The sequence below is a fragment of the Microcaecilia unicolor genome, chromosome 10, assembly GCF_901765095.1.
Source record: "Microcaecilia unicolor chromosome 10, aMicUni1.1, whole genome shotgun sequence".
Classification (NCBI taxonomy): domain Eukaryota; kingdom Metazoa; phylum Chordata; class Amphibia; order Gymnophiona; family Siphonopidae; genus Microcaecilia; species Microcaecilia unicolor.
Window position 1 is genome coordinate 143,852,044 of NC_044040.1, and position 23,811 is coordinate 143,875,854.

The 23,811-nt window shown below is 48.2% G+C and overlaps 1 protein-coding gene across 3 annotated transcripts in view; it reads left to right on the top strand.

The window, feature by feature from the left end:
* The window catches only part of GIGYF2 (GRB10 interacting GYF protein 2), a 734,963-nt gene that overhangs the window by 457,941 nt on the left and 253,211 nt on the right, over positions 1–23,811 (top strand). For all 3 annotated transcript variants that reach the window (XM_030217174.1, XM_030217173.1, XM_030217175.1), the window contains 4 exons: positions 6,411–6,502; positions 7,298–7,405; positions 11,175–11,275; positions 12,173–12,273. In XM_030217174.1, the coding sequence (XP_030073034.1) occupies positions 6,411–6,502; positions 7,298–7,405; positions 11,175–11,275; positions 12,173–12,273 (402 nt within the window). The remainder of the gene's footprint in view (positions 1–6,410; positions 6,503–7,297; positions 7,406–11,174; positions 11,276–12,172; positions 12,274–23,811) is intronic.

Genomic DNA, 23,811 nt, shown 5'->3' on the forward strand with positions numbered 1-23,811 from the left:
TGGCTTTGGGCACACCATCACGGCATGTTTCTCCAGGCCACGTATTTGGCAGGCGTAAACAACAGTCTGACTGACAGGTTGAGCAGGATCATGCAACCTCACGAGTGGTCGCTAAACATGGCTGTTGTCCACCAGATCTTCCGAGAGTGGGGCACCCCCTCTGTGGATCTTTTTGCCACTCAGATCAATCACAAAGTCCCTCAATTCTGTTCCACGCTTCAGGCCCACAACAGACTAACGTCAGACGCCTTTCTCCTACATTGGGAGACAGGCCTTCTGTATGCTTATCCTCCCATACCTCTAGTAGGGAAGACTTTGCTGAAACTCAAGCAAGACCGGGGAACAATGATCCTGATTGCTCCTTTTTGGCCTCGTCAGATCTGGTTCCCTCTTCTTCTGGAATTGTCCTCCGAAGAACCGTGGAGATTGGAGTGTTTTCCAACCCTCATTACCCAGAACGAGGACTCACTTCTGCATCCCAACCTCCAGTCTCTGGCTCTCACGGCCTGGATGTTGAGAGCTTAGAAGTTGCCTCCTTGGGTCTTTCAGAGGGTGTCTCCCGAGTCTTGCTTGCTTCCAGGAAAGATTCCACAAAAAAGTGTTGTTATTTTAAATGGAGGAGGTTTGCATTCTGGTGTGATAGCAGGGCCATAGATCCTTTTTCTTGTCCTATACGGATCCTGCTTGAGTACCTTCTACACTTATCAGAGTCTGGTCTCAAGACCAACTCCATAAGGGTTCACCTTAGTCCAATTAGTGCTTATCAACGTGTAGAAGGTCAGCCTATCTCTGGACAGCCTTTAGTTGTTCGTTTCATGAGAGGTTTGCTTTTGTCAAAGCCCCCAGTCAAACCTCCACCAGTGTCATGGGATCTCAACGTCATTCTCACCCAGCTGATGAAAAGCGCCTTTTGAGCCACTGAATTCCTGCCATCTGAAGTACTTGACTTGGAAGGTCATTTTCTTGTTGGCTGTTACTTCAGCTCGTAGAGTCAGTGAGCTCCAAGCCCTGGTAGTGCATGCTCCTTATATCAAGTTTCATCATAACAGAGTAGTCCTCCGCACTCACCCTAAGTTCCTGCCGAAGGTGGTGTCGGAGTTCCATCTGAACCAGTCAATTGTCTTGCCATCATTTTTTCCCCGTCCTCATACCCGCCCTGCTGAAGACAAGTTGCACACCTTGGACTGTAAGAGAGCATTGGCCTTTTACGTGGAGCAGACAAAGCCCTATAGACAGTCCGCCCAGTTGTTTGTTTCTTTTGATCCCAAGAGGAGGGGAGTCGCCATTGGAAAACGCACCATCTCTAATTGGCTAGCAGATTGCATTTCCTTCACTTACGCCCAAGCCGGGCTGACTCCGGAGGGCCATGTCACGGCTCATAATGTTAGAGCCATGGCTGCGTCAGTGGCTCACTTGAAGTCGGCCTCCATTGAAGAGATTTGCAAGGCTGCAACGTGGTCATCAGTCCACACATTCACATGTCACTACTGCCTTCAGCAGGACACCCAATGAGACAGTCGGTTTGGGCAGTCGGTGCTGCAGAATCGTGTTCAGGGTTTAGGATCCAACTCCACCCTGCTAGGCCCATTTATCTTCTGTTCCAGGCTGCACTCTCACCTAGTTGAATTTATTTTTAGGTCAATCTCTGTTATGTCCTCGCCGTTGCGAGGTCCAATTGACCAATCTTCATTATTTTGAGTGAGCCTGGGGGCTAGGGCTACCCCATCAGTCAGAATATTAAGCCTGCTTGTCCTCGGAGAAAATGAAGATACAGCAGGCTCAATATTCTAACAACCCTCCCTCCTCCCCATTGGAGTTGTTACAGTTCTATTCTTTGCTTTTTATTAAACTGAGTAGCGGCACACTCGCGTCGCGGGCGGGAAGCCGTTCGCACATGTGCAGTGCGTTCGGCCCACGCGATGGTGCATTCTGGAGAGTTCTTTTTTGCTTTCAAGTTCCGGTCTGGGCTGTCGCGAACGATGACCCATCAGTCAGATTCCCTATCAAGCCGATCAATCCATAGACTGGTGGGTTGTGTCCATCTACCAGCAGGTGGAGATAGAGAGCAATCTTTTGCCTCCCTATATGTGGTCATGTGCTGCCGGAAATTCCCCAGTATGTTCTCTATCTCAGCAGGTGTGTGGTCACACAGCAGCAGCTCTGGCTAGGTTTTGAGAGCCTCGGCCAAGGGCATGGCTCAGACAGTCTCTGCGCGGCGGTGGCTCTGGCTTAAGCACTGGTCTGCTGACCATGCCTCTAAATCTCGCCTAACCAAGTTGCCTTTTAAAGGCAAGCTGCTCTTTGGGGACGAGCTGGACAAGATCGTGACGGAGCTCGACACGTCCAAGGGCAAGAGGTTGCCAGAGGTCAGGGCTCGGGCCGGCAGTGCCCGTCCTGGTCCCTCTAAGGGCCGAGTCCAGGAAGCCCGTCGGTATCGCCCGGGCAAGTCAGCCTCCTCTGCCTCCGCTTCCTTCAAACGGAACTTCTCCCCCAAGCAGCATTCCTTTCGTAGGGACCGCCGTCCCGGAGGTTCGTCCTCCGGCCCTCCCCCAGGGTCGCTTACCCAATGACGGGGACCTGGTCCATAGCCCAGTGCAGATAGGAGGAAGGTTGTCCTCGTTTGTGGGCGAGTGGACCAGGGTAACTTCAGACGCTTGGGTTCTGGAAATCATCAGAGACGGCTACAAGCTAGAGTTCTGCCGACCCCTAAGAGACGGGTTTGTAAACTCTCCTTGCAAGTCTCAGGTCAAAGCAGCTGCCGTGCAGCAGACTTTGAGCAACCTGATCCGTCTGTGCGCGGTGGTCCCGGTGCCAGTAGATCAGCTTGGCAAGGGGCGCTACTCCATTTACTTTGTGGTGCCAAAGAAAGAAGGTTCTGCTCGGCCTATTCTCGACCTCAAGGGAGTCAATCAGGCCTTGAAAGTTTGGCACTTCCGGATGGAGACCCTCCGCTCCGTAATAGCTGCGGTGAAAAAGGGAGAATTCCTGGCCTCCCTGGACATCAAGGAAGCTTACCTACATATTCCCATCTGGCCGCCTCATCAGCGTTTTCTGTGCTTTGCAGTGCTGGGCCGACACTTCCAGTTCAGAGCCCTCCCGTTTGGGTTGGCTACGGCTCCGCGGACCTTCTCCAAAGTAATGGTGGTCATCGCGGCCTTCCTCCGCAAGGAGGGAGTGCAAGTCCATCCCTATCTGGACGACTGGCTGATCCGAGCCCCTTCCCATGCGGAGTGCAGGAGAGCAACAGACAGGGTCATTGCTCTTCTGAGCGCCCTGGGATGGATCATCAACTGGGAGAAAAGCCAGCTGCGCCCGACTCAGTCTATGGAGTATCTGGGAGTTCGTTTCGACACCCAAGTGGGCAGAGTGTTCCTGCCAGACAACTGGAGCGTCAAGCTTCAGACCCAGGTGGGCCAGTTCCTAGCCTCCTCTACTCTTCGGGCTTGGGACTATGTGCAGCTGTTGGGCTCCATGACGGCCACGATGGAGGTAGTGCCCTGGGCCAGGGCTCATATGAGACCACTACAGCACTCTCTTCTGCAGCGGTGGACTCCAGTCTCGGAGGATTACGCCGTACGCCTTCCTTTGGATCCAGCGGTGCGAAAGGCGCTGAGCTGGTGGCTGAGGCCAGGCAACCTGTCCGCAGGAATGCCTCTTACGACCCCGGAGTGGTTTGTTGTCACGACGGACGCCTGCTTGACGGGCTGGGGATCCCACTGCCTGGGACGGACAGCGCAGGGGCTCTGGTCTCCTGCAGAGACAAAATGGTCCATCAACCTCCTGGAGCCCCGAGCCATTCGGTTGGCGCTTCTAGAGTTTCTCCCGGTACTGGTGCTGAGGCCTGTACGGGTCCTGTCGGACAATGCCACGGCTGTGGCCTATGTCAATAGCCAGGGAGGTACCAGGAGTGCCCCGCTAGCCATGGAGGCCATGAAGCTATGCCTGTGGGCGGAAGCGAATCTGGAACAGCTGTCGGCGGCCCACATTGCGGGAGTCATGAATGTCAAGGCGGACTTTCTCAGTCGCCATACCTTGGATCCCGGAGAGTGGCAACTGTCTGCTCGGGCGTTCTTGGACATCACGAAACGCTGGGGCCGGCCGAGCCTGGATCTGATGGCGTCCTCGGCCAATTGCCAATGCCGCGTTTTTTCAGCAGAGGATGGGACCCTCGATCTCTGGGAGTAGATGCTCTTCTCCAACATTGGCCGGCACAGGAGCTTCTCTACGTGTTCCCACCCTGGCCCATGATGGGCAGGGTGCTAGGCTGGGTGGCAAAGCATCCGGGCCGGGTGATCCTGGTGGGTCCGGATTGGCCCAGACGTCCCTGGTATGCGGACTTGGTCAGACTCTCGGTGGACGGCCCTCTGCGGCTGCCAGCGGAGCGGGGCCTCTTACATCAGGGTCCTGTGGTGATGGAGGATCCCTCCCCCTTTGGTCTTACGGCCTGGCTATTGAGCGGAAGCGGCTGAGGAAGAAGGGCTTCTCAGACAAGGTCATCGCCACTATGCTGAGAGCGAGGAAGCGCTCTACTTCCACCACTTACGCCAGGGTTTGGTGCACCTTTGCGTCGTGGTGCGAGGCAGGCACTATATCGCCCTTCACTGCTCCAATATCTTCAGTGTTGGCGTTCCTGCAAAAGGGGCTGGAGAAAGGCCTGTCGCTCAGTTCGCTGAAAGTCCAGGTGGCAGCTCTAGCTTGCTTCAGGGGTCGTCTGAAGGGGGCTTCCCTGGCTTCACAGCCGGATGTGGTATGCTTTCTCAAAGGAGTTAATCACCTGCGCCCCCCTCTGCACTCGATAGTGCCTACGTGGAATCTCAATCTGGTACTACAGACCTTGCAGAAGCCACCCTTCGAGCCCTTGCCAAGGGCATCGCTGAAGGACCTGACATTGAAAGCAGTCTTCCTGGTGGCTATCACATCAGCCAGAAGAGTTTCCGAGCTCCAGGCGCTCTCGTGTAGAGAACCGTTCCTGCGATTCACTGAGGCAGGAGTATTGATTCGCCCAGTGCCTTCCTTCCTGCCCAAGATGTTTCTCGATTCCATGTGAATCAGCAGCTTTACCTACCCTCCTTTCATAGGGAGGATTACCCAGAGGAGTACCCTGCGCTCAAATACCTGGATGTTAGACGGGTCATCATCAGATACTTGGAAGTGACCAATGATTTCCGGAAGTCGGATCATCTGTTCGTGCTGTTCGCAGGCCCTCGTAAGGGTCTGCAGGCATCTAAGCCTACAGTGGCACGTTGGGTCAAGGAGACGATCGCGTCAGCTTATGTGATGGTGGGGAAGATTCTGTCTATTCAGCTGAAGGCACACTCTACTAGAGCACAAGCAGCCTCGATGGCGGAGTCCAGATCTGTCTCCTTGGAAGAGATTTGCAGAGCGGCTACCTGGTCGTCGGCTCATACCTTCTCACGACATTACCGCTTGGATGTGGCTGCTCGGGCCGAGGCCCAGTTTGGGGCTTCAGTGTTGCGTTCAGGGATTTCCATGTCCCGCCCTGGGTGAGTACTGCTTCGGTACATCCCACCAGTCTTTGGATTGATTGGCTTGATGATAGGGAAGGTAAACTTATGTATCATACCTGATAATTTTCTTTCCCTTAATCATAGCCGATCAGTTTATAGCCCCTCCCAGATATCTGTATTGTTTGTGTTCTGGTTATATTTCAGGTTCAAGTTCAGCCTTCATTTCCTGTTCATGAGGACTTCATGTTCAAGTTCTTCCAATTGAAGTCTCTTTGAGTTGAGACGATTTTGTGTTACAGTGAGCCGCTGCTTCCTCTCCCCCCGTTTCGGCGATGGCTGGATTGATAACTAAATTATGCCGGCGCTCCCTCCTGCTTCGTGCGGCTGTAGGGTAGCTTTGTATCCCTCCCGCTTCGGCGGTGTTAGGGTAAGCCAGCTCCTCCCGCGGTTGCGGTAGCAGGATAAGCCAGTTCCCCCCGCGTCGGCGGGTGTGGTTTGCCGCCCACCGCCCCGGCGGTGGTGCGCTGGAATATTTCCCCTCCCCCACTTCGGCGGTGGTGAGCTGGGCAGAGTGTCCCTTGTGGGTGTAATTCTCTAAGTGCTGAGTCCTGCGGATGGAGCTTTGATATCGACATACTGGGGAATTTCCGGCAGCACATGACCACATATAGGGAGGCAAAAGATTGCTCTCTATCTCCACCTGCTGGTAGATGGACACAACCCACCAGTCTATGGATTGATCGGCTATGATTAAGGGAAAGAAAATTATCAGGTATGAAAATATGACATTAACATTTGGATCTTGGTTACCATTTTGGAAGCACAAAATTCATATTTCTCTTCCCTCTAAAGCCAGGCTTGTTGTCAGCAGTTGATTTGATGCGTAATTCTTATAGCTATGGCCTTGTAATGTAGGTGACTTTGGTGTGTTTGTATTTACAGGGTGATCTGGATCAAGAACGCCTCAGTCGCCAGCAGAAAATCACAGCCTTGTACCAGCTGCAACATCTCCAGTACCAGCAGTTTTTGATACAGTAAGAGAAAGGCAGGCATTTTTGCTCAGCCATGCTGTAGTAGAGAGGAGCTCTCAGCAATGGATTGTGATTGTTTTGAGGTGATAGTGCAGGTCCTTGGTGGTGGTCTTAATGCTTGGTGCCTTAAATCAAGATTTGGATTAAATGACTTTAATTCAGTGATGGGAGTTCAGAGCCTTCTATTTTCAAAGGATTAACCTAGAACAGCGGTTCTCAACCCAGTCCTCAGGACACATCTAACCAGTCATGCTAGGATATCTACAATGAACATTCATGAGAGAGATTTTTATGCCCTAACTCCATTGTATGCAAATTTATCTCATGTATATTCATTATTGGTATCGTGAAAACCTGAGTGGCTAGTGTGTCCTGACGGCTGGGTTGAGAACTCTTGACCTAGACTATAGGACAGAGATCAGGACTGTGAGTGGTAGCCCCTGGTGGGGTAGTTCTTCAGACTTCCCCTTATTATGAATAACTTCTGGTATCTCTAGTGGCGAGATGTGATGCACATAAAGAATGCAGGAACATAGGCTTGATTAATTATACTTTCAGTATGTTTTCCTTTCCAGTTAAATTTGAGTATCCATTTGTTGAGATGTTCAGGGTCATCATGGGGCTCATTTTCAAAACACTTAGACTTACAAAGTTCCATAGGTTACAATTGAACCTTGTAAGTCTAAGTGCTTTGAAAATACGCCTCTATGTAAACTATGAGTGAATCAGCATATTTGTGGTAAGGGGCTCTGACTTTGATGCTTGATGAGTACTAAGATTCTGTTTTCTAATTTGAAGACAGCAGTATGCCCAGGTCCTGGCCCAACAGCAAAAAGCAGCACTCTCCTCCCAGGAGCAACAGCAGCTGGCACTCCTCCTCCAGCAGTTCCAGACCCTGAAAATGAGGTAAACAAAGGTCACTTCTAGCTAACTGATTATATGTTAAACCCAGAGAAATCCAAGGCCCTCTTATTCACAGATCACTAAGCATGACCCTTGCCACTCCACTTCTACTCCACAGTGTACAAGTTTCACTGGTTCCTTCCTTGAAACTTCTGTTAGCTTCCAACCACAAATTTTCACTTTGATTCAGCATTATTTTTTTTTCAAACTACACCTGATTCGGTCAGTCAGAGCACTTCTACACCATCCTGTGGTACAGACATTAGTCCACTTACTCATTCTCTTCTAAATAAATTATTGCAATTCACTATACAAAGGCTTACAGCAGAGAGACCTACACCGCACCGCATTCAACTACTCAAAAATACATCTATCAAACCAATCGCAGGAGCAAACAAATTTGACCATGCCACTCCTCTTCTAAAGGCTGTGCACTGGCTACCGATTCCACACACAATAATCTAAAAGATTCTTCTCTTGTTATTCAAAATAGCAAACACTGGCTCCCCCCTTTTTCTGGCACTCCTTTTGACACCTTACTGTCCATCATAGGCTCTTTGTTCATCCCAGCAACATCTCCTGGTTGTTCCTTCTTTCTGACAAACCATATACAACACCACATATCACCCTATTTTCTCTGTTGTCAGCCCCACTCTGTGGAACGCTCTACCTCTCTTAGATCACAAATATCTTTAGCAAATTTATATACGATTTCGAAACATTCCTTTTGAAGATGCTTTTTCCTGACTGCTACATCTTCTAAATTTGAGACTGCCCCCATGTGAGCTTGGATGCCAAATGTGAGCTGTCTCAATATGAGATGCAGTTGTAACCCTTACCTATTCCTGTCTTTATCCCCTCTTTCCTATCAATTTTTGTAGTTCTGTTTTCTTCCCTACCCTTACTGCATACCCCTTACCCACTCTCCTCTTCCTTTTATTTCCCTTTAAACTCCTCTACTATACTAGGTTTGTAAACCACTCAGATATTTTGTATGGTTTATTTCCTTGATACGAAATACTTTTTCCTACATCTAGGGACTCTCATCCTTCGTTATCCAAGTTGTAAGAAGCATCATTATAAATCTATTCATAATGTAGGCTTTACCTATCAAGGTACGAAGATATGGAATTTTCTGCCTAATCCATTAAGATATGTTACCAATTACCTCTTATTTCTTAAGTTGTTGAAATCATTTTTATTTAGTAAATTCTTTACTCACATAATTGCTAGCTTGCAGGCATGCTCGGAACCCTGCTCTTGTTACTCAATAGTAGTGGTTTGTGCATTGTGTTATTACTATGTATGCTAATACTCACTGCATTTTTTCTAGCAAAAACAGTGCCGGTACTCAAATGCCAGGCCGCCCTTCAGGGGTGGGATAATCACTGAGGGACCCACCCCACAATAGCTAGGCCCCCTGCAACCAGTCACAGAATCTATGACAAGGCAGAATTGGTGTGTAGAGCCTGAGTTCTTTCATTAAAACCTGGGGTCCATGGGTCAATTTTAGCAGACAATGGAAAAGGTGCTGGTACTTAGTACCCCCAAGTACCCTCTCAAAAAAAAGCCCTGCTAATACTAATTGTTTTGTACTTTTTACAGATGTTTATTGTTAGCCACATTGAACCTGAACTTGTTTGGGATAATGGAGGATATAAATGTCATAAATAAATAAATTTTACAATGACGTGCAGGATATCAACTGCTGAATAAACTTGGGACCTTGGATCTGCTTTTATACAACAGTTTGACCTGATAAAAAAAAAATCTGTTTTTGGCATGATAGTGATGATGGTGTATAAGGAACAGGTTCTTGATTGAGAGTTATTAAAATGATAGAGCCCAAAATTTAGTATGCTTGGTTCCTTTCCTTAATGCCACAAAATATCTTCTGGAACCTTGTTGGCTTTGCTGTGAGGAAGCTTTAACTGCTGAGATCTTAATGATACGATTAGTGCACTGCTGTGGAATAGCTCACTTTGAGACCTATTTACCAAGGGTTAGATATTCAGCCAGCAGCGGTAAATGTTTTTTCCCCAGATATTCAGTGCCGGACCATGTCTGGGCACAGGCAATGACTTTCTGGGTTTATGCGGCCGGATATCTCTCATATAGTGAAGTGCGATGTTTAGCACTCAATCGCCTAAGTGACACCGCATAATGATGGTACTGACTTATGTGGTCCGATTTAACTGCTAAACATAGGCTGGTATGTGTTGAATATTAGCATTTAACTGCATAAGTGCTGACTCTGCCTTTGGACCGCCCACAAAATATCTGTCTTTCAGTTTAGTGGTCTGTGATGATATTGAGCAGCACTAACTGGTTAAGTGCCGCTGAATACCAGCGGTTAGCTCCAAGCAAGCGATTTAGCCAACCAGGAGCCATTTCTGTCCAGATAAATTGCTTTGAATATCAACCCCCAAATATTTTCTTCCATTTTGTGTCTGTTGGAGACATACTTAGTAAATAGGGCTCCTGAGACATGACAGCAGATAAGGGCCAAATGGCCCATCCAGTCTGCCCATCCTCAGTAACCACTAACTCCTCTTTTTCCTAAGGGATCCCGTGCTTTTTATAACTCTGACAGACTTCTTCACCATGACCTCCACCGGGAGGGCATTCCACGCATCCACCACCCTTTCCTTGAAAGAGTATTTTCTTAAATTCCTCCTAAGCCTGGTTCCTGTTAACTTCATCCTATGCCCTCTTATTCCAGAGTTTTCCTTCATTTGAAAAAGGCTCTCCTCCTGTACATTAATGCCACTGAGGTACTTAAAGATCTCTATCATATCCCCTGCCTCTCTTCCAGCATATATGTGTTGAGGTTCATAAGCCTGTCCTTAATGAGGGAGACCGCTTACTAATTTAGTAGCCACCCACTGGACCGACTCCATCCTGTTTATATCTTTCTATAGGTGCGGTCTGCAGAATGCACGCAGTACTCCAAATGGTGCCTCACCAGAGGCTTATTCAAGGGCACTATCACCACCTTTTTCCTGCTGGTCATCCCTCTCCTTATGCACCCAAGCATCCTTCTGGCTTTGACCACCACCTTTTTTCTGTTTTCTTCCGTACATAGAAGCACTTCACCCCTATATTGTACCGTTGCCTTAGATTCTTGTAACCCAAGTGCATGACCCTGCATTTCTTAGCATTAAATCGTAGTTGCCAATTTTTGAGCCATTCTTCAAGCTTTGCTAGGTCCTTCCTCATGCCATCCACACCCTCTGGGTGTTGCATTCTATTACAGAGTTTGGTATCATCCGCAAAGAGACAGACATTACCAGACAGTCCTTCTGCAATATCGCTCACAAAGATGTTAGAGAGCTGGCCCGAGGACTGATCCCAGCAGCACACCACTGATAATATCCCTTCCCTCAGAGTAGGCTTCATTTTCCACTACCCTCTGTTTCCTCCCACTTAACCAGTTTTTCACCCAGTTATTAGTTAAGATGGCCAGGAATTTTCTAGGGTTAACTCTGCATGCTAGTTTTCTCCTTTTATAGGGTAGATAGTCCATTGTGCATGCGCCTTGATTGATAGTAACAGGACGTGTGGGCTGGGGGCTGTCCACTAGTGGCAGGCCAGCTGCAGGATCTCAAATTCATAGTGCCAAGAAACCGATGCGATAAGATACATGCTGTTTTACGTTGTTTGGGCTGCAAAGAAAGATCTTGAAAGATAGCTTATAAATTAGTGCATAAGTAACTGGTCTCATGTAATGAAAAGTAGAGAGAGGGAATAACTGTACTAACCTGTATTGCAGAATATCTGAACAGAACACAGTGCCACCTGTAACAAGGTCTATGTCAGTGCCGGACACTGGCTCAATATGGGAGCTTCAGACAGCAACCACACAACCCACAGGTAAAATCACTCTTGCACAGCTAAGCTCCTAGTGGTGATTCAATACTATGTTTGTTAAATAGGACCCAAGTAGCCTCTTAGTATTCAAGTATTGCTCTGCTTCAAAAGAGTTCCCATTGAGATGCATCTTTTATTTGCATTGTTCACATCTTTTCATTGATAGCTCAAGGTGCATTGTATTTCAAGTATGGTCAGTATTTTCCTGTCCCCAAAGGGCTTACAGTTGTCCAAGTGCTAGATTTGCTAATGTGTTAATGTGAGTTATGTGCTTAGTTAGTAAACAGACCCTATTGACTATAGTGGGACTTGCTTTTAAATATTGTGCATTAAATTCTATTAATGTATGTTAATATGTATTAACATGTTAATGCATTGTAGTAAATCAAGCCCTGAGTTGGTATGTAAGGCAGTGCAAGGTGAAGTGACTTGCCTAAGGTCACAAGGATCATCAGTGGGATTTAAACCCTGGCTTCCATGGTTTCAGCCCTCTGGGCTACTCCACCTTTCACTTCAAATAAATGTTTTTGCTGTAGTTGAGAGAGAATCAAATTCCTCAGGGTTTCTGTAGTTGAGAAAAATAAGTTTTAGGTTCTGTAAGCATGTGCAACCTATGCAAATAAGTGTGATTACCTAGTATTAATATCGGGCATGACAATAATTTCTTATTAGCCATTTGTCTTATTGAGTTGCTAGCTCTTAGCTATTCAAGTAGTAAATACCAGAACCCAAAAATGAAAATTGCATATAGCTGGCTGTTGTTACCTGTTGTCATGTAAAAAAGATCAGACATTCCTTCAGGGCACATAGCTCCATAGATATGACTGGGATTTCTTTGCAAGTCTTGACTCTGCCATGCTTTTTGATGCAGATTGTAACAATCTGTCTTTTTTTTTTCAGTATGGGAAGGCAGCAGTGTTTGGGATCTCCCTGTTGATACTGCCTCTCAGGGATCAGCTCTTGACCAGCTTCAGCAGCTTGAAAAGGCCAAGTCAGCAAAGGTGAGCACCTTGAGAGTATGCTGCAGGGGCGATCTGACCATATGTGAAACCTGGGCAGTGCCCGAGAGCCCAGATACTCGCACACTACAGCCCCCACAAGTCTCAGTGGGCTCTCCCCAGGCCTACCTTGAAGGGTCCTGATGGTCTAGTGGCCTCTTTGGGGGTAGGAAAGAACCCCACTCTTTCCTGCCCGCTGCTGCTACTCTTCCCGGCGCTACCGCATCTTCAAAATGGCTGCCAAGACCCACGAGACTACCGCAGGAAGTCTCAGCAGCCATTAAAAAGAAGCAGCGGTGCAGGATAGAGCAGCAGCAGTGGGCAGGAAAGAGTGGAATTCTTTTCTGCTCACAAAGAGGCCACTAGACCACCAGGGCCCCTCATGGTAGGCCCTGGGAGGCTGTATTCTGCAGGAGGATGCTGGAAACAAAGGTTGGGGTGGGGGACCCAATGAACTTTACTGCCCAGAGGCTCAGACTACTGTCAGTCTGCCCCTGGCATGCTGCACAAGGACATTAAATAGACCACTGACAAATAGCCAGTTAGATCAATTCTCAGCATGTCTGCAATTTGGAGTGAATATTGTACTCATTTTTTTTCTTTTCAAGAATATGAATTTATGTCTCAAGTCTCCTACCATCATGAATGTTTATAGGAATGGAAAATTTGTGCTCACATTTGTCTAATCTTTCACCTGGATTCACTATAGTGAGTGAAATAGAAATGCTGCCAGAGGGAGGAGGTATTCTTAGCTTTTTGAGTCTAATATCTCCCAGTAAATGACACTGTGGTTAGTGGCATAGATTGTTAGATTCTTGGGAGCACAGAGCAGCTCCATACTCTTGTTGCACGTCTATTTGTATGGAACTATTATAGGCACACTGGAAGAGATGACATTGCCTTCAATTTTCTGTAAATGCAGAAACAGTGGGGTGTGGTAAATTTTCTATGGAACTATTATAGGCACACTGGAAGAGATGACATTGCCTTCAATTTTCTGTAAATGCAGAAACAGTGGGGTGTGGTAAATTTTCTATGTGCTGTATTTTCAGTTTGAGATAATAGTGCCATTGATCTCTAAAGACAAGTAGGTCAGCTAGTTCATGTCATCCATTAGTGCCAGTATCAAACTTTTTCCAGACCTCTCCAGCAAAATTTTTCGAAACACCCTCCCCACTAAGCATATGCAATAGTTCCTATAAGGCCATGTGGTATGCCTCAAGTTTGTTTTTTTCATGTTAATACTGACAAATCACATTACAGGTCTCAGCTTGCATTTTTACTGCTTCATGCAGAAATTTTGGATGGATGGGTGATGTCATTTAATAGAGTCTGAGAATAGTGTCTGCAGGCCACCTCAGTTCTTTTCACCAGTGTCTTCAGTTCAAAGTTCTTGCAGTTGCCACCTCATTTTCATTTCCTTTCCCTTAGAAAGCTAGAAGTTTTTTTAATCGTTTTGTTTTTCTTTTATTTTTTCTGCAGACACATTCTGCACCACTATAAACATGTTGGATCTTTTTGTTAAAATAGTTGATTTCTCTGTGGCAGTGTTTTGCACAATATTTGTGATGTCTGGGGCCTATACACAATATCTGAAACATTTGTCAAAAGATGATGCCTAAGGGTCTGCATAATCATCTAGTACATATGGCGTGTTAGTTCTAAGTCGGATCCAGGTACTTTGATAACATTAACGTTGAGTCCTGGAGCTATACCAGACACTGATAGTAGATCAGCACTGAAAAAGCATCACTCCTCAAAGTAGAGTACTAGCAGATGCCATGGAGATGAAAAATCCTCTAGTTTCTCCCATTTGATGAAAGGAAAGGGATTCCACTTCATTAGTACTAGCTTTGGGAGATGCTGATGCAGTTTATAAAATGAAGGGTAAGAAGTATCAACAACACTGGTCCAGTCAGTGTACGATGCTGAGTGCAAGGTGATACTGACGGCAGATATATTTCCTCCCAAGCACAGAGAATAAAGCTCATCCTAAGACTGGGGAATCCCATTGGTCTATGGGGTCCCAGCTTGCAATTATCAATATGCCTTCAGGGATGCAGGAAAATGGAAAGAAGGATCTAGGAGGCTTTGGATTTACATGTACTGCAACTTTGGCATTGAACAAATTGACAGTAATACAGGTGGAGCCACATCGATTCTTAGAGACTGGCAGCTCTTTGAGGCATTGCATTGATGTCAGTGCCTCAAAAAGTATCTGTATTACGTTATGTTATACATAGCTTCCAGTCCACAGGTACTTATACAGTTTTATGTAGATTGCAATATTAAAGTGACTGGACAACAAAATCCAGGAATTTACATTTTTCTGAACTATAATGATCAATTAATTAGACAGATTCTTACCAAATAGGCAAGTCTTTAGATTCTTTTGAAATGTCAGATAACTAGGATTAATTAGAATCCCCAAAGGTAAAGAATTCCATATCAAATAGAGAGGAATTCTCCGAGGACAAGCAGGCTGCTTGTTCTCACTGATGGGTGACGTCCACGGCAGCCCCTCCAATCGGAATCTTCACTAGCAAAAGCCTTTGCTAGCCCTCGCGCGCCGATGCGCACCGCGCATGCGCGGCCGTCTTCCCGCCCGAAACCGGCTCGTGCCGGCCAGTCTTCTTTTGTCCGCGCTCGGTACGGTCGTGTTTCGCCGTTCGTGCCCCGGAAAGTTGACCTCGCGCGTCGTTTTCGACTCGTTCTTTCACAGAAAGTTTGAGAAGTGTTTCGGGAAGATACTTTTTGGTTTTTCCCTTCCCGTATTTCGAGCTTTTCGCCCCAGTAAGTTTTCTTTCGTCGTCGGGGTAGGCCTTAATTAGGCCTCGGTCGAAATTTTCTTCTCCCTATTTTTGTGGTGCCAATTTTCGCCATTTCGAGTTTTGATCTCGCCGGCGTGATTTTTCCGCCCATGACATCGAAGCCTTCCAGCGGCTTCAAGAAGTGCACCCAGTGCGCCCGGGTAATCTCGCTCACTGACAGGCACGCGTCATGTCTTCAGTGTCTGGGGGCTGGGCACCGCCCTCAGGCCTGTAACATAGTAACATAGTAGATGACGGCAGAAAAAGACCTGCACGGTCCATCCAGTCTGCCCAACAAGATGAACTCATGTGTATACCTTACCTTGATTTGTACCTGTCTTTTTCAGGGCACAGACCGTATAAGTCTGCCCAGCACTATCCTCTCCTCCCAACCACCAGCCCCGCCTCCCACCACCGGCTCTGGCACAGACCATATAAGTCTGCCTAGCACTATTCCCCGCCTCCCAACCACCAGTCCCGCCTCCCACCACCGGCTCTGGCACTGACCGTATAAGTCTGCCCACCACTATCCTCGCCTCCCAACCACCAACCCCTCTTCCCCCCACCGGCTCCGCCACCCAATTTCGGCTAAGCTTCTGAGGATCCATTCCTTCTGCGCAGGATTCCTTTATGTATATCCCACACATGTGGAAGGGGAGACTAAAATGAAAGGAAATGGAGGAAGGCTGTCACAAAAACAAAAATAAAAAAAAACACACTGTTGCTGCCTGCCACGCTCTCTCAATCTTTCAAAAACACACAATTACACTCAATCTCAGAGGTCCAGAGACAAGAGGAGGGGGGGAGGGGGTCCCTAAGACCAGAGCCGGGGAGAAGGGGGGGTCCCTAAGAACACAGAGAGGGAGGGAAGGGGGTCCTCAGACCACAGGGGAGGGGGTCCTGAGATCTGAGAGGGGGGAGAGGGGAGGACAATCACTGTCTCACATAGGCACTCGCACACACTCATTCTCACATACACACACTCTCTCACAGACACATTCGCACCCACTTCCACTCTGTCAAACACACACACTTGCACATACACACTCTCTCTCTCACACAGTCAAAGACACTCTCTCAAACATACAAACTCCGTGGAAAACCTTGCTAGCGCTTGTTTCACTTGTTACGGAAACGGGCCTTTTTTACTAGTCTCGCATATTGTCAACTATTCATCAAGTAACCTTTCTGATGGATATTTTATTTCAGCATTTACATGGTGTCCTTTTAAAACATGAAATAAACTATAAAACTGTTGATGTTCTTCCTTTTTTTTCTCTTACACCCAAGCAGTAGTCCAGCTTGTAGCTCTGAACTCCATTTCCACCTAACTTAAACAGAAGTCTGTGTTCCCTTTTACAAAAGCGGACTCAGGTAGCGAGGTTAGCCCAGTGGAACATTTTGTTCTCGGGCTCTTCGTCGGCATCGGCACCGGGGGTATCGAGTGCATCGACGTCTTCAGCGTCCAGACCTTCATCCTCGGCCATCAGTGCATCGAGTGTATCGAAGCATCGACCCTCTGCATCGGCGCTGAGACATCGGACGACTGTGTCGACGTTGGTAGTACCGGGACCTCGTCTGCTGATGTCGTCGGACGGTGGTGCTTCGTCTGGAGTGCAGGTGAGGGCTGTCCATTCCCCTGCTGGTGGCGGTGAGCCTTCGGGTGGTTCTCCCCCTACCCTGAGGGCTCCTGCGGTACAGCCCCCCCGAGACCGACCCTCTTCGGTCTCGGCCCCGAGGAAGAGATGGCTGGATTCTACGTCCTCGTCGGTGCCGGGAAGCGCAGGTGACGTGCTTCGCTCCAAAAAATCGAAGAAGCATCGGCACCGGTCCCCTTCCCGTGTCGGCACCGAGAGCTCTGGGTCGCCGAGGGAGTCGGCACCCAGCAGGCATCGGCACCGAGAGGACCGCTCACCCTCTGTCCAAGAGGTGTCGATGCGCTCCACTCTGGACAGCCCGGAACAGCCTCCACGCCCGGAACAGACTCTGACATCGACGCCTGCATCGACTTCCATGCCTTTTTCTGCAGCCACTCTGAATGAGAGTCTCCGGGCCGTTCTTCCAGAGATCCTGGGAGAGCTGTTGCGCCCTACCCCTCCGGTACCGGGGGTGCTTGCGCCACCGGTACTGTTGAGTGAGGCGCTGGCTGGCCCATTGCCCGGGGTGAGGTCTCCGGCATCGGTACCGCGTGCAGTACCGACTGCGGCCGCCTCCCAGGAAGGCTCCCCGACTACGTCGGCGGAGGGAGCTTCGCCGGTGCGGGCGAGGGAGTCTACCTCTCGACACTCCCACCGTGGCCGTGGTTCCACGGAGTCGAGCCGGGCACGGTTGCAGACACAGGTTCGTGAACTTGTGTCTGACACCGAGGGTGAGGCCTCGTGGGAAGAAGAGGAAGACATCAGATATTTCTCTGACGAGGAGTCTGAGGGTCTTCCTTCTGATCCCACTCCCTCTCCTGAAAGACAGCTTTCTCCTCCCGAGAGTCTGTCTTTCGCTTCCTTTGTCCGGGAGATGTCTACGGCCATCCCCTTCCCGGTGGTTGTGGAGGACGAGCCCAGGGCTGAAATGTTTGAGCTCCTGGACTATCCTTCTCCACCTAAGGAAGCGTCCACAGTACCCATGCATCATGTCCTCAAAAAGACATTGCTGGCGAACTGGACCAAACCATTAACTAATCCCCCACATTCCCAAGAAGATCGAGTCCCAGTACCGGATCCATGGGGACCCAGAGCTGATGCGCACTCAGTTGCCTCACGACTCTGGAGTTGTGGATTTGGCCCTAAAGAAGGCCAAGAGTTCTAGGGAGCATGCTTCGGCGCCCCCGGGCAAGGACTCTAAAACCTTGGACTCCTTTGGGAGGAAGGCCTACCATTCTTCTATGCTCGTGGCCAAAATTCAGTCCTACCAGCTCTACATGAGCATACACATGCGGAACAATGTGCGGCAGTTGGCGGGCTTGGTGGATGCGCTCCCCCCTGAGCAAGCCAAGCCATTTCAGGAGGTGGTCAGGCAGCTGAAGGCGTGCAGAAAATTCCTGGCCAGAGGGGTGTATGACACCTTTGATGTTGCGTCCAGGGCCGCTGCTCAAGGTGTGGTGATGCGCAGACTCTCATGGCTGCATGCCTCCGACCTGGAGAATAGAATCCAGCAGCGGATTGCGGACTCGCCTTGCCGTGCGGATAATATTTTTGGAGAGAAAGTCGAACAGGTGGTAGAGCAGCTCCACCAGTGGGACACCGCATTCGACAAGTTCTCCCGCCGGCAGCCTTCAGCCTCTACATCTACAGGTAGAAGATTTTTTTGGGGAAGGAAGACTGTTCCCTACTCTTCTGGTAAGCGTAGGTATAATCCTCCTTCTCGACAGCCTGCGGCCCAGGCTAAGCCCCAGCGCGCTCGCTCTCGTCAGCAGCGTGCGCCTCAGCAAGGCCCCTCGGCTCCCCAGCAAAAGCAAGGGACGAGCTTTTGACTGGCTCCAGCAGAGCATAGCCGACATCCAAGTGTCAGTGCCGGGCGACCTGCCAGTCGGAGGGAGGTTGAAAGCTTTTCACCAAAGGTGGCCTTTCATAACCTCCGATCAGTGGGTTCTTCAAATAGTCCGGCAAGGATACACCCTCAATTTGGCCTCAAAACCTCCAAATTGTCCACCGGGAGCTCAGTCTTACAGCTTCCAGCACAAGCAGGTACTTGCAGAGGAACTCTCCGCCCTTCTCAGCGCCAATGCGGTCGAGCCCGTGCCATCCGGGCAGGAAGGGCTGGGATTCTATTCCAGGTACTTCCTTGTGGAAAAGAAAACAGGGGGGATGCGTCCCATCCTAGACCTAAGGGCCCTGAACAAATATCTGGTCAAAGAAAAGTTCAGGATGCTTTCCCTGGGCACCCTTCTTCCCATGATTCAGGAAAACGATTGGCTATGCTCTCTGGACTTGAAGGATGCCTACACACACATCCCGATACTGCCAGCTCACAGGCAGTATCTGCGATTTCAGCTGGGCACACGTCACTTCCAGTACTGTGTGCTACCCTTTGGGCTCGCCTCTGCGCCCAGGGTGTTCACAAAGTGCTTGGCTGTAGTAGCAGCGGCACTTCGCAGACTGGGGGTGCACGTGTTCCCATATCTCGACGATTGGCTGGTGAAGAACACATCCGAGGCAGGAGCCCTGCAGTCCATGCAGATGACTATTCGCCTCCTGGAGCTACTGGGGTTTGTGATAAATTATCCAAAGTCCCATCTTCTCCCAGTGCAGAAACTCGAATTCATAGGAGCTCTGCTGGATTCTCGGACAGCTAGCGCCTGTCTCCCAGAGGCGAGAGCCAACAACTTGTTGTCCCTCGTCTCGCGGGTGCGAGCGTCTCAGCAGATCACAGCTCGGCAGATGTTGAGATTGCTGGGCCACATGGCCTCCACAGTTCATGTGACTCCCATGGCCCGCCTTCACATGAGATCTGCCCAATGGACCCTAGCTTCCCAGTGGTTTCAGGCTGCTGGGGATCTAGAAGACGCGATCCACCTGTCCACAAGTTTTCACAAATCCCTGTATTGGTGGACGGTTTGGTCCAATTTGACTCTGGGACGTCCTTTCCAAATTCCTCAGCCACAAAAAGTGCTGACAACGGATGTGTCTCTCCTGGGATGGGGAGCTCATGTCGATGGGCTTCACACCCAAGGAAGCTGGTCCCTCCAGGAACGTGATCTGCAGATCAATCTTCTGGAGTTGCGAGCGATCTGGAACGCTCTGAAGGCTTTCAGAGATCGGCTGTCCCACCAAATTATCCAAATTCAGACAGACAACCAGGTTGCCATGTACTACGTCAACAAGCAGGGGGGCACCGGATCTCGCCCCCTGTGTCAGGAAGCCGTCAGCATGTGGCTCTGGGCTCGCCGTCACGGCATGGTGCTCCAAGCCACATATCTGGCAGGCGTAAACAGTCTGGCCGACAGGTTGAGCAGGATTATGCAACCTCACGAGTGGTCGCTCAATTCCCGTGTAGTGCGACAGATTTTCCAGGTGTGGGGCACCCCCTTGGTAGACCTCTTCGCATCTCGAGCCAACCACAAAGTCCCTCAGTTCTGTTCCAGGCTTCAGGCCACGGCAGACTGGCATCGGATGCCTTCCTCCTGGATTGGGGGGAGGGTCTGCTGTATGCTTATCCTCCCATACCTCTGGTGGGGAAGACTTTGTTGAAACTCAAGCAAGACTGAGGCACCATGATTCTGATTGCTCCCTTTTGGCCGCGTCAGATCTGGTTCCCTCTTCTTCTGGAGTTATCCTCCGAAGAACCGTGGAGATTGGAGTGTTTTCCGACCCTCATCACGCAGGACGAAGGGGCGCTTCTGCATCCCAACCTCCGGTCCCTGGCTCTCATGGCCTGGATGTTGAGAGCGTAGACTTTGCCTCTTTGGGTCTGTCAGAGGGTGTCTCCCGCATCTTGCTTGCTTCCAGGAAAGATTCCACTAAGAGGAGTTACTTCTTTCTGTGGAGAAGGTTTGCAGTCTGGTGTGACAGCAAGGCCCTAGATCCTCGCTCTTGTCCTACACAGACCCTGCTTGAATACCTTCTGCACTTGTCTGAGTCTGGTCTCAAGACCAACTCTGTAAGGGTTCACCTTAGTGCAATCAGTGCATACCATTACCGTGTGGAAGGTAAGCCGATCTCAGGACAGCCTTTAGTTGTTCGCTTCATGAGAGGTTTGCTTTTGTCAAAGCCCCCTGTCAAGCCTCCTACAGTGTCATGGGATCTCAATGTCGTTCTCACCCAGCTGATGAAACCTCCTTTTGAGCCACTGGACTCCTGCCATCTGAAGTACTTGACCTGGAAGGTCATTTTCTTGGTGGCAGTTACTTCAGCTCGTAGAGTTAGTGAGCTTCAGGCCCTGGTAGCCCAGGCCCCTTACACCAAATTTCATCATAACAGAGTAGTCCTCCGCACTCACCCTAAGTTCTTGCTAAAGGTTGTGTCGGAGTTCCATCTGAACCAGTCAATTGTCTTGCCAACTTTCTTTCCCCGTCCTCATTCCTGCCCTGCTGAACGTCAGCTGCACACATTGGACTGCAAGAGAGCATTGGCCTTCTATCTGGAGCGGACACAGCCCAACAGACAGTCCGCCCAATTGTTTGTTTCTTTTGATCCCAACAGGAGGGGAGTGGCTGTGGGAAAACGCACCATATCCAATTGGCTAGCAGATTGCATTTCCTTCACTTATGCCCAGGCTGGGCTGGCTCTTGAGGGTCATGTCACGGCTCATAATGTTAGAGCCATGGCAGCGTCGGTAGCCCACTTGAAGTCAGCCATTATTGAAGAGATTTGCAAAGCTGCAACGTGGTCATCTGTCCACACATTCACATCTCATTACTGCCTGCAGCAGGATACCCGACGCGACAGTCGGTTCGGGCAGTCAGTGCTTCAGAATCTGTTCGGGGTTTAGAATCCAACTCCACCCCCCTAGGCCCATGTTTATTCTGTTCCAGGCTGCACTCTCAGTTAGTTGGTAAATTTTTTAGGTCAATTTCAGTTATGTCCTCGCCGTTGCGAGGCCCAATTGACCATGGTTGTTGTTTTGAGTGAGCCTGGGGGCTAGGGATACCCCATCAGTGAGAACAAGCAGCCTGCTTGTCCTCGGAGAAAGCGAATGCTACATACCTGTAGAAGGTATTCTCCGAGGACAGCAGGCTGATTGTTCTCACAAACCCGCCCGCCTCCCCTTTGGAGTTGTGTCTTCCCTAGTCTTTGTCTTGCTACATATGAGACTGGCCGGCATGAGCCGGTTTCGGGCAGGAAGACGGCCGCGCATGCGCGGTGCGCATCGGCGCGCGAGGGCTAGCAAAGGCTTTTGCTAGTGAAGATTCCGATTGGAGGGGCTGCTGTGGACGTCACCCATCAATAAGAACAATCAGCCTGCTGTCCTCGGAGAATACCTTCTACAGGTATGTAGCATTCGCTTTAAACATTGTCCTTAATTTAAGTTATCTTGCTGACAGAAAACATTAAAGCATCAAATTACTAATACTATCTGAAGAATTAATATGAAGATCAGCCAAATCACAAAGATAGAGGCGCTAGACCATTTAAAATCTTATAAATAAAAGTCAGAACTTTAAATTGAGCTCTGGCCTCTACAGGGAGCCAATGTAATTTCATCAATAATAGGGTAGCTGATTCATATTTAGAGGCTGAATATATCAGCCGAGCTGCTGTATTTTGCAACAATTATATTCTTACATGGAAAAATAGTAGTGTAGCCAGCAACACTCTTCGGTAAGAATAACAGGAAGACAACTAAATGAGAAGATAAAACTTTATTTTTCAAAAAACCCATCATGGCACCATGTTTTGGCAAAATGCCTGCCTCAGGGGTCTAAAAACAATAACAAACATGCAGTAGTAATAAAAACATACGTAATAGAAAAAAGCAAATTTACAGTATATAAAAAGTTAAAATATTTTAAAAAATATGTAAATATAAATAAATGGAACATTAAATTAATAATTATGACTCCATAATGGAAATGGCAATTAATGGAAAAAGTTAAAGGAACAATAAATTTATCATATCTAAACTATTAAAGTTCTTAGTTATCCTATATGTATGATATTACAATAATCCATTCTAGATAATACCAAGGCTTGAACCAGCAATCTGAACTTGGCAAACCAAAAATATTTATGAATTGCCCTTAGCTTGTGCTTCACATAAAAAGATTTTTGTATTAAAAGTTTTATATGGCTGGAAAAGGTCATTAAGCTGTCGACCGCCACTCCCAAGATCCTAGAAGAATGCTCAAAGGCAAAAGAATCTGAACCAGTGGAAAAACATTGCTGGAATTCAGATTAAAAGATCCCATACATAAAAATTTAGTTTTTTCACGATTCAGTTGCAAATGATTATTGGTAATACAGTGTTCAAGTAATCGAACAGAATTAGTAATATTGTTGAAAGTAACAGGCCAATTATCTGAGACCGGTGATGATGACAAGGTAATATCATCTGCATATATAAAAAATAAGTTGTTCTACCCAAAGGTTGGAGCAATATATTAAAGAAGGGGGCAGAGCCGAACCCTGAGGTACACCACATCCCAGGCTCCAACTCATAGAGCGTGTCATTTCTTTTAACCATGTAACTTCACATAGACAAAAATTCCTAAACCAAGTCAATACATTTCCACCAATACCCAGCTCGCTCAACCTTAATAATAAAAGATCATGATCAACAAAATTGAATGCCAAAGAAAGATCAAATTGAATAACAATGGTATTCTGACATTTACTTAATAAAGATTTACCTTGTGCAATCAAAGTACCTATTACAGTTTCGGTAATATGATTTTTTTTCTAAATCCAGATTGAGATGTGTATAGAACATTGTCCAACAAAGAACTGTACATTAAAATTTTGAATCGCACGATTGATCTCATTTCCTCCTGTAAAGTGCAAAATATAGACAAACAGATGTAAATTGTCAAAACTGACATATTTACATAGTAATATAGTAAATGATGGCAGATAAAGACTTGAACGGTCCATCCAGTCTGCCCAACAAGATAAACTTATTTTACATGGTATGTGATACATGAATACCCGAGTGTGATTTGTCCTTGCCATTCTAAGGGCACAGACCGTAGAATTCTGCCCAGCACTGTTCTTATACTAAAAGTTCTGAAGCTAGCATCGAAGCCCCTTAAAATTTGCACTACAGCCCATCCACATCTAATCAGTTTTGATCAGGGCATTAA